The sequence below is a fragment of the Montipora capricornis genome, chromosome 8 (genome assembly GCF_036669925.1).
Source record: "Montipora capricornis isolate CH-2021 chromosome 8, ASM3666992v2, whole genome shotgun sequence".
NCBI classification, from domain to species: Eukaryota; Metazoa; Cnidaria; class Anthozoa; order Scleractinia; family Acroporidae; genus Montipora; species Montipora capricornis.
This window is the reverse complement of record NC_090890.1, coordinates 46,538,236-46,549,798: the sequence shown is the minus strand read 5'-3', so window position 1 is coordinate 46,549,798 and position 11,563 is coordinate 46,538,236. Positions and strand designations below refer to the sequence as shown.

The window sequence follows — 11,563 nt, the reverse complement described above, 5'->3', positions numbered from 1 at the left end:
GCAAAAGTACCGTGGAGAAAACATTATTTCAGTCTTTTTGAGGAGAAATCCGTGGAATAAGGTCTTGTCGAAGCCATTCAGAATTACGGAAACATCAAACCTTAGTAGAAGAGGACATTTGTGTCGTTTCCACAAAACGTTTTTCGATCGTGTTGCTTGCACGATGGCATTCTGAACGATGGAATATACGCTAAAACACTAAAAATACACTTACCGAAAGCGTCAGAGGTTTCATCTCCCTTGCTCTTACAGCAAGCCAATGATCATTTCTCCAGTTTCTTTGTGTGTAAGGCTAAAATTTCTCGCACACTTTTAACCCGCCATTTCTACTGTTTACGGTTTTATCATTTCTGTTTCCGTTTAAACTCAAGCATACGTAATAAGACCGGAACCCACGTTTTCTGGGAAAATGGAGTCGATTATCCCAGAGTCTCTCCGGGCGCTCACCCGCCGGCCAGAAAGCCCGAGGACTCTGAGTACGAGATTGAGTGTAAACTGGAGCCTCCTCGATGAGCTCTAAACTTGAGCCCATGATATGGTTACGTGATACTGGTCACATTAGCATACATGGAGGGGCGGACAGACGGACGGACGTACGTACGTATGTACGGACGTTCAAGACGTCATGGCTATAAAACCAAATTTTCTCACATCGATGGGTTACCATATTTTCTTAGCTATGGTGCTCCTCGCGCGCGGGCCTTCGGCGCGCCTTCACGCGCGCGGAGCTCCGCTATTCCTTTTGCAGCATTATGCTAAACTTATGCTATAAACTTGACCATAATGCCGGCATTATGCTCGATGCTCTGACTATGTCATTACGCCCCAAATTATGCCGGCATAATGTGTCGAACCCTAATTACTGCCTCTTTACAAAATGAGCCGATCTATATACTCGGGGACGGAAACTGCAGCATACTTGAGCCAGATCGCAGAGAAGCCATCTCATTGGCAAATTTTTCCCAATGCTTCAATTTATCCCAGCTAGTTTTGAGACCATCTTGTGTAAATGAAACTACCTTGTCGTTGATCGATGTAATTATAACTTCAAATCCTCATCAAGTTATTGAAGCTGAAGTTAAGCTCAATAAGCGATCACGATCTTCCCTATTGTTGTTCTTCGATTAAAGAAGGAAGGCCCTCAACCGACCTCTATGACTGGGAGCATGTTTTAAGGGATAAATATAGATATATATCTGAAGTCCCTTGGTCCTCGCTGGATATTTGTAAGGATGCAGAGGACAAACTGTATGCTTTTAAGTTATTATTCAACGACATCTTGGGTGAACATGCACCAATCAAAACCATAACTGAAAATACGTGGGTGCCCGAACCCTTATCAGTTACTGAAGAAATTCGAGAGCCCATGAGGACAAGGGATAAATGGATGAAAATTGCCGAGAAAAGTAAAGACCCCTAAAATAACATCTGTTGCTGCATCTAGCAGGGAGAGAATACAAAGATCATAAAAGCGTGGCTCAGTAATGAGTTTAATAATTTCTTCGCTAGTGTGGGCGAAAACACGATCAAAAAATAAAAGAGATGGCAACTACAACTGACTGTAAGTACAAATTAGGCGAAATAACATTTCCAGCAAAAAATCATCCGGCATCTTAGCAATTCAGCTCTAAATGATGATGCCTTGGAATTGGTTGCGGAATAAGAAAACATTTTACACAAACAAATCACTTGTGATTACCCACTGGAACCAGTTCTGGCAACATGAGTGCATGTAGTTTACATAGCAAGTAACCATGCACATGAATATACCCTGGCTTAACACTGCCAACCGGATTGCAGTAACAAACAAATGAGAAAATTCATGATCACGAAAAGCCAGAACTGATTTTGACAATGATTTTTGCTTTGGGAATACTTCTTTTGAAAAGAAAAAAAACGAAATACATCAGCTAGCAAATACATCAGATAGCAAATCGATTCCACAACAAAGTTGAAAAACAGAAAAAAGTTGCAAATGTGATGATTTCCGAAGACTAAAAACTGGACGCACGAATGTTAAATCTTCGATAAAGATTTTAAAAAGAAAACGATACGGATGTTAAAGGGAAATATCAGTAAACCAGAAGGACTGTCACAGAAACAAGAAATTTTGTAAATGCATTCGGGAGTCTATCGGTATGTGCATCCTTTCGTTCCACGGCATAAGTAGACTAACCGATTAAGAGTCTCAGAGACTCGTAAAAAGCAGAAATGGCGTGCACGATATCTGCAGCTATATCTTCGCATACCAGACCAATATAATAAAACCAAGATACATACATACATACATACATACATACATACATACATACATACATACATACATACATACATACATACATACATACATACTTTATTTATTCCAGAAGCAAATTATGTATGCAATTAAAAACTATAAAAATAAATGATAAAAACCAAAAACTATCTTATAACATTCAACTAAAGCTAAAAAAATTGTACGGTCGGAAAGAGGGGGCACTTTTAGCAGTTTGCATCGGTCTTCATAGGACATATCTCCTCTGCATTGATTTCATGCAAGTCTTGAAGCTCTTCGTTGTACATTCTCAAGGGCATGGATGTCCCTAACAAGGTAAGGACACCAGACAGGTGCAGCATATTCTAGGATTGGCCGAACAAAAGATTTATACATCATGGAAAAAACATTTGAATTTGCGGTGACTACCGAGCGTTTAATGGCACCTAGAACTTTGTTCCCTTGTTCACAGTATAACTAATGTCATTACCCCATGAAAGATCCCTAGCTATTGTAACACCGAGATCTTTAAAATTATCTACGTCTTTCAGGGGCTTTTCTAAGAAATAATTGGTTTCTGACTTATCGCGTAAATGCGTAATTCGCATAGATTCGCATTTATCCGCATTAAGACGTAGCTTCCATTTACGAGCCCACTTTGCTAAGGTTGTTGAGATCATCCTGAAGAAGCTGACAATCTATAGTCGGGTCAATTATCTCTCTGTAGATCTTCCCATCCTCTGCATATAGTTTTACTGTGGATGTAATACATTCTAAATCAGTTATGTCATTAATATATAGCAGGAACAATAAAGGCCCAAGGATGGTGGTCCCTTGTGGAGTTCCGGAGGTAACATACGACCAGTCAGATCCCCTAACGACTACACGTTGTTTGCGCCCCACCAAAAAATGTCTGAGCAGTTGAGCAGACAACCGTCAGTGTCGTTACTTTTCACTTTTTAAAGCAGCCGCTCATGAGGAACGCTGTCGAAGGCTTTGGCAATGTCAAGACAGATGACACCAGTTGGAATATATGAATATCGAGATTTCGCCCAGTCATTAAATGTTGATAATAATTGAGTTGTAGTGGATCTTCCTCGTAGGAAGCCGAAATTGTTGTTGTTGATAAGGTCAATTTCGCGCCAGAACTTAAGTAAGGGAAATTGGGCGGTAGTCTCTCGAAGATTTAGAACCCTTCTTATGTAGAGGTGTGACATCTGCATGTTTCCATTCGTCAAGTTAAAGGCCAATAGAGAACGATTTGTTTACCATGTACGTTAACGAAGGTGCTAATTCCAGTGCACACGATTTTAAAATGCACGACGCGATATGGTCAGGCCCAGGAGACTTATTGGTCTTGAGTTTTAGAAGGTGGCGTTGGACCTCATTAACAGTACGATCACTGTTTGCAAGTTTCTTGTCAACAGCACAATCTAGTGTGAGAAAATTTACATAATTTTCGGTGGTAAACATCGAGGAAAAATATGAGTTCATACTTTGAGCAATACTGGAGTTGTCTGACAGAACAGATCCATCGACCTTCAGAGAGATGAGATTATCAATATCTCTTCTCTTGAACTCAACAAAATTCCAGAGTGGTTTCGGGTTTTCATTTTCCTGCAAATCGAGATAGGAAAGTTTTGGTAATTAGGACAGTCAAATTGTTCTCGTGACGCTTGTCAAGTTTCACTTTACGATGAGGAAACAATAACACAAAGATTTTAAGACCTTAAGTGTTATTACAGACATCAACCCACTTTTGTCGACAGTAGCAACTGTCGAGTAAAGCTATGATCCTCGCAGTTATGAACGCAATTTTAGCAATACCGTAGAGAAGCCTGAAAAATTGAGGACTTCAACGGGGGTTGGTCCCGGGGCCTCGTGTTAACGGTGCGACGCTGTTACCAACTGAGCTATAAAGCCACTGACGTTGGGGGCTGGTCATTTGTGGGTTCTAATGTTCCCGTGATGAATGATGAATGAACGAATATATGAAATGAATCATATTGAAGTGCGGATATGAAATCAAGTAAAGCGATGATCCTCGCAGTTATGAACGCAATTTCAGCAATTGCTTAGAGAATCCTGAAAAATTCGGGACTTCAACCCCGTTGAAGTCCTGAAGTTTTGTCTTGTGAGATAAGTTGTTGTTGAAAGTTTTCTTTTTTTAAGCTATGGCATTTTATTTCCCTGTCTCTAAGTCTGTTTAAAAAAAAAAATCATAAAAGAAACTATGAGCAAGTCCACAATATTCTCGATAAACTGAACAATGAGATATCTAAAAGTAGAAAACGAGCAAGGGTACCCAACGAAGAAATTCAACTGAAAGCCTTTGAAGTACATTTGTAAGTTCCTTGCAACGTACAAAGAGTATTTAAAATGTTTCTTTTGCTTTTTGGCAACGTAGAATCCGAAAATCTTGGACAGATTTTTCGCCGAAAAGTCTCGTTGGGTGCCCATAGGCTATGGGCTTTGGTTATTTGTTTTCTGGTTACAGTGTTTTGGATACGAACACAGTCTTCTTTGATTGGTGTGAAAGCACACTTTTTTGACCATACGTTCAAGGCCAGATTAGATTTTAAACCTATGTTCTTTCGATCTTTGCGGAGGTAGCTTTGCAGAAGCAAATCAATGACCACGAAAATTAGTCATTGGAATTTAGCACCGTAAAGCAGCGTGGGAGAAAGACAAAAATAACATTTAATTTCAGTCAGTGGAACGATCTTTGCCCTCAAAGTAACCAAGACCGCTTTACAGATCATAAAGGACCGAAGTACTTACTTTGGTTTGGGTGCCTGAAATTTAGGTAATTTACTTTTGTATTTTTGCCTCGCAGAGGGAAATCAAAGCCGTTGCAGAGATGTTAGTCGACAGACTTTCCCTCGGTTCAGTACCATTATAGAGACCGTTTAGCTGGTTCCAGGAGAAAGGAGTAGGGGATTGAAAGTGTGTTCAACACTTTTTGTATCAAATTTAGTTGTTCCTGGATTTCCTTTTTTTTTGTTTTTTTGCCTTTTTTCCACCTGTAGATGTCATTAATATTTAACTGGTAGGAAAATATGTTGGTGTTTTAATTCCATGTGCATTACTAAACATGATTTTTGAGCAATTTCTCTTCGAATTTCGTTCACACGTTCTTAAGTCTACACTCAATTAAAGCGATCCAGGGTTCCAAATATAAACACCCAATTCAAACCACTGAAACGTTCTTTGCACTCAAAGTAACCATGACCACTTTACAGATCATAAAGGACCGAAGTACTTACTTTGGTTTGGGTGCCTAAAATTTAGGTAGTTTACATCTGTATTTTTGCCTCGCAGACGGAAGTCTTGGATTTGCCCATTGCAGAGATGGCAGTCGTCATGCGTCGCTTTTCCCTCGCGTTGAGGTTGAGGTCTCTTTATGAAGGAAAATCAGTGGTCGATGAAACGAGAAAGGACGCCATGGTTTACCTCAAAAGCATTCTTCCGCTTTCCACTCAATTTCTCGCACCTGTAAGTAAGTTCTTTGAGTACTATGAAGCACTGGATTACGAGGAATGGTGTGACATGCTCTCAGACATCTTTAAAGAGACCGAACGCTACCAACAGCTTTGTGTGACACTCCTAAAGATCCATGAAGATTTTCTGATACCTATTAAAAGAAGGAAGCAAAATGAAGCTCTTGACAACTTTATTAAAGGTATAAACCTGGCCGCAGCCCTTTTTTCTACCATGGAGACGGCGCTGAAGAAGCAGGAGAACACAGCAGAGAAAGCCAAAGACAACCCGAAGAAGCTGTATTACAAAGTGATGGCAAAGCAGGCCAAAGATTTGAAAGCAGTGTGCCAGATCTTCTATGCGGTACTATCAGACGTAAGAACCGACTTCTTGTCCATTTCAACCTAGGAAACAGACCAGAATTACGTGGACCGATGCCTGCAGAAGCAAGAGAAAGCCATTCAAGAAAACTGCTAGGTTCCGCCAGGTGCTAAAAAGATGCTGGCAGCCATTTCTAAATGAAAGTAATGCCGTCATTCGAAGTTCAAAGTGCAACTTTTTCGGTAACAAATCGGACACACAAAAGATAGCTGAAGTCAGTGGGAAACATTATATCAGCAGGTTGCGGATCATTTAAAATTGCTATAAGATTCACTGTATGGACCTTACATATTCATAAATGGCGGTAGATTTATAATTCTTTTGTCCAAGTGCAAATTAGCCAACCAAGTCTCGATACCATACAGTGAATTGAAAATAATTATTGCTCTGAAATGAGGCTTGGTAGGCTAATTTGCACATTAGCAAAAGAACAGAAAGAATAATAAACAGGCGCCATTTATGAATAAGGTATATATTGTACACTAGTATTCATAGACACGACTCATAACTTAACTCTGAAAATGACTTCCGCTCAGGTCGTCAAGGCGTCAGTCACTACCATCAACAACAGTCCCGAACGATTGTGCTTCGTTAAGTTTTGATATGACCCATGGGATCAAACTATTTACTGTTATAGTGTGAAATTTTCTGAAAATTAATAGACAAGTATAAGGTTTTTTTTTTCCATTTAGTATTGCAATTATGTCAGTTTATTGTGATTTTAGCATAACTGCGTGTTTACTCATAATTCAGCTTTATTATTTCAAGTTGATGAGATCTTAGACGTCGGTAATGTCGGTGTTACCAATGGCTTTTTCAAATAATTGAGCTTGTACGTAAGATTATTTGCGTTGTACGTAAGGAAAGCGCAATCCTAAATTTGTTGGTCTCCTATGCTTTTAGGGTAACTTGTGTAGTCACAGTAAAAAAGAAAATTATGTTGGAGTTGGACACAAGACTGCTCAGGCGAGTAAAAGCAATACAGTCTGAATTAATGGCGAGTCAATTGAAAGCAATTTCCAAGCTCCGCGTTTAATTTATGAAGGATTTAATTATGAATTACAAGGTTGGTGCCTTTCCCATTAAGGTAAACAGAATATGTAAATCAGGATTCGTTCAGAACAAAAAGGTTAACAGGGGCAATCGTTACTATTCAAAATTTAACAATAGAGGTTTTGCACGGCAGCCATTGAATACAAATAGGATCGACCTCGACTACTACTACGATTTCTGGTAGCTGTAAATACAAAAAAATACAGTCACTGGCCGTATTAGTAATCTCGTTCTCTCGTCAGTTTCAATTACTTTTGCAGGAGCTTTTACAGCCATCAGGAATGATCGATATTTTTGGTAATATCCCTATAGCCCTGCTGTTTTAAGAATAACACCAGAAAATATTTTTGCTCTTTGGCCATTTCAACTGAATCAAAATATGTGTTTTTGTTTTTGATTAACCCCAGAAAAACCATGCCATGCCTCCTTTCCATAGAAGTATTAAGGCTAAACTTTCACTTGTTTTTGCACTGTTTTAATATTTCATGGTACTAAGACCCTTATACATTTTTTATCTTCAGCTTGCAAAAAAATATACTGGCTCCTCACTTGGAAAAAGTCAAAGTCAAACGTGTAAGGCGCAATTTACGTTCTCGTGTTTAGCTTACAGAAGTTGTTGATTATTTAAGCGATAGACCACAAGTTTCTATGGTTTATAGGATGATAAACCACGCGGGCCCCAGGGGATTTTAATCGTAATAGCGTTTAAATGATCATAAGAGAAACTCATAATTCCAATAAGTAATAAAATAGATGGGAACGTGTCGAAAAGGTATGATATTAACAATGAATTTTGATATACAGACTTCAGAATAGTGTTCCTGATCGACAGTCTGTTTCATACCTTACGGGCATGAATGTTGACCCTTTTTTACAGTAAGCAAACATTCCATCCCAAAGCCGAAAACGAGAGAAAGTTACAAATGGGAAGATTTCCGAAGACTGAAAACTTTTATAGTCCTGATGTGGGACTCCCTCTTACCCTGCCCTGAAAATGGGCCTGGAACTCAGGCGGGAAAAGAGAGAGTCCTGTATTACTTGCAGGCGCAGACAGACAGACATGTTATATTTGGAGTCTTATACAATAAATGGTATATCGACCACAATTTCCAAATAACTAACAAGTACAAACAACAAACATATACATGGCTAAAAGGCTATTAATTAATTAAGTCCTAGAGTATTTACTTTTATCCATCTTCCCCTTTCCTTTTTTCAAAGCATTCGAATATATGTTTTGCTATTAGTTTTTGTATTTTAACATTTCCGCTAGGGGGATTTATCAGAAACATGAATATTTTATTAGGTGACATTCTGCTTATTTTTATTCTATATTTTTTTTTCAAATAGTCTAGTAACGAACATCGTTTTTCCTGGTAAGCAGGGCATATATTTAGAAAATGGTATTCGTCCTCCATTTCTATTTTACAAATTGCGCAAATTATTTCTGCAGGTTTCTTGAGTAACGTCCTGTCTCTATGGCTAATTTGTGGTTGCTAAGTCGCAGTTTTGTTAGGGCTATTCTGTGTCGTGTATTGGTGACCTGATGTAGGTAGTCTTCACATTTGTAATTGTCTATCGTTTTGAATAACCAGTAGGTTCTCATTTTGTTGCTTTGGTTAGCATCTTTTCTGGTGTCGTTATTTATTTCACTTAGCCATCTTTGTAGTTCGATATCCTTGAGTTGTTGCCTGATAATGTTTACAATTCCTATGTCTACATAGTGTGCTTTCATCCAGAGGTCTCCTAATCCTATCTGTTCCAATGAGTCTTTGCTTTTTTTGCTCCAGAAAGCCTTATTTTCCTTCCATTTAATGTCATTGTATGCTATTTGGGATAATTTGTATTCATTTTTTGTTAAAGTTAACCAGCATGCTCGGAATGACGACTTTCCCCCCCCCCCCCCCTCACCAAAAAAAGAAAAAGGTTCCTTATTTGGTCATAGGTTATTCGGAATGCTTTTATACTGAAAACGTGGCTGATAATGTGAAAGGAAATTATGTTGGTAAGTTTCTGGAGGCAATTGATTTCGCATTTATATTTAAGAAATGCAACTTTAACTTTGTGTCTAAGGCGGAACAACTGCAAGCTATTCATGCAGCCGTTACCGGTAATGATGTTTTTGTTAACCTGCAACAGGATTTGGCAAGCCTGTTTGCTGCATTGTTGTTCCTCTAATATGTTTGTGATTTTCTTTGATTCGAGTCCGATGTTAATGAATGAGTTGCCAGTAATCGGATCCTTGTTTGTACGCCAAGGGTTCTGGGATCGCCAGTGGGCAAACATTGCAAGCCGCTGCAAGAAAATGTATGGCGGAAACTTATGCACCAGTCAAAGTAAATTCCCCCCCCCCTCCCCCCTTCCGCCAACACGGGCCATAGCGGGAAATTGGAATTTTGCAGTCTGTGAGACAGAGAAAATTCCCCCCCCAAACAAACAAAATAACAATTTAATGCTCTTTACAAATCACCTTTCCTTGAATGGGAAATTTTGTTAAACAAAACCCTCAAGATGTGCACATATACAGGACTAAACAGCTCTTCCCGCCTGCCGGGGAATCAAATTCGAGTGAAAATAAGTTTAAAGGGGCTAGGTCACTCAATTTTAGGCAATCTCAGCACTGATCGAATGGTCATAGAATTAACTAAAATATCAAAATAACTGTTCAAAACTGTAGAAGAACTCTAACAAAACACAGGGTAGCCAAGAAGGGACATGGATGGACAAAACTGGAGAGGATTGAAATGGCTTGAATTTGGGTTAATTTGAAAAACGTCGGCCCACCTTTTTTCAAATTTTTATCAGTCTGTATCAAAATGTTATTTACACAGCTGGAAAATCATTCTCAGTTGTTATGTGGCCGTGATTTTGCAAGTGAAAGACTCTTCTTCTGCCAATTTGACGTTTAGAGCTCATAATTAACAAAATTAAACAAAATAACCTAAAATAGCGTGACATAGCCCCTTTAAGTTCCCGCAATTCCCTGCTATGCATTATTTCGACGTCCAACAAACAATTTTGGAGAGAAATCAACGCTTTTTTCGACACAGATTTATCAGAAATCGATTTGGGCGATGTTGATATGTGGCAAGTGTAAGTTTTAGTTTGAATAACCCCTGAAATATGAGATAAAATTTACTCGGATTAACCTTTCTCGCGTGAGGATCCGTAATTCAATAAGGTTTATTGTGAAATTGACATCTCGTCATGATCTCGAAATATTACAAAATTAGGTACAAATCTGGAGGAAATAACACAATGAAGCCTTGTTAGCTGTATATTTACGTGTGTCTAGGCTGTTTTCTTATTAGTTACGTCTTGCGTAAAGGAATTATGGCTTCTGGAAAGATACCTCCTCAAAGGAGAGAAGTCGTTGTCAGAGGAGTTGGAAATTGTTTTTACAAAATATGCGACTTACGGTCACGAACAAAGGACCGAAAATAGTACTTTAACGCTCAAAAAATGTGAACTAAGGAAGCTACAGATTTTGTAAGCCTGTCTTATGCAAAACAAATATTGACGCAAAAGTAAATATGTAGTTTTTAAGAAGAGAAGAAGGAACTTTTTAGGGGGTTTCGATCGAGAATAAAATAGTTTGCAAACAGCAACAAAATTTGCGAGATGAAAACATCATAAATTTTGTGCCACGAATATAACAAGTTACCATCAGCGAAAAATTTTCGATTTTTCTATCGCACTTTTTGGTTGTACAAGTAAAATCGCAAAATCGAAAGTGACATCGATTTTAGCGGCCGCCTGTGATCAAGTTACCTTGCGTGTTTAATGCTAACAACTCACGAAAAAAAGGATACATCTGTGATAAAATGACGGGCGAGACACCGGGTTTTTGCTAGTTTGCGTTTTTCCTTTCAAGTGTTAGAAAGTTCGACAAGATATCCTCGGAGACCCAGGGGCAGTCAGTCGAGACGGGACGAGAAAATCTTGGGCAAAATTAGGACTGGCGTAAGGTTTTCAAGTAAGGCAGGAAGAGCCCCTGGGAACATTCTTTTAACGGACGATTTCCAGACCGAATTAAATTCAGATTTTTTGATTGGGCGGAAATTTTCGCAATTGCCCTTTTGCGCCCAATCAGAGAACCTCACACTTTGAAGTCAGATCGTGATCAGTTATATCCAGTCATATTGATTACTATTTCTCTTTTGTTCAGGGACGCACGCGTCGTGCAAATATTGCTCATTGCCTTGAAGTGCCCCTAACCCCAAAATATTTTTTTCGCTAAAATGAACCTTTGCACCTGTTCGAAACGCATTGCGGCCATTTTTTCATTTTTCTAACAAATTCTGCCATTTTATAAGGTTCGAAAGTTGCGAAAATCCAAGCATCTTTTGTTCACGACCGAGTCAGAAGGGGAGTGGGCCTATTCCTGATGTGACG

General features: G+C 38.9%; 1 protein-coding gene and 1 long non-coding RNA gene across 3 annotated transcripts in view; one reads left to right on the top strand and one right to left on the bottom strand.

Moving 5' to 3' along the window:
- Positions 1-9,045, top strand: part of LOC138060177 (uncharacterized) — a 30,820-nt gene extending 21,775 nt beyond the window's left edge. Inside the window, exons 8-9 of one of the 2 annotated variants that reach the window (XR_011134304.1) lie at positions 5,091-5,200; positions 5,576-9,045. Coding sequence is in view for 1 of the 2 variants with exons in the window: in XM_068905898.1 (XP_068761999.1) it covers positions 5,576-6,142 (567 nt within the window). In the remaining variant the exon portion in view is untranslated. The remainder of the gene's footprint in view (positions 1-5,090; positions 5,201-5,575) is intronic. The other variant, XM_068905898.1, reaches the window with a different exon arrangement.
- The window catches only part of LOC138060182 (uncharacterized), a 39,136-nt gene that overhangs the window by 8,758 nt on the left and 18,815 nt on the right, over positions 1-11,563 (bottom strand). Inside the window, exon 2 of the long non-coding RNA XR_011134306.1 lies at positions 5,708-5,888. This is a non-coding gene — a long non-coding RNA (uncharacterized lncRNA). The remainder of the gene's footprint in view (positions 1-5,707; positions 5,889-11,563) is intronic.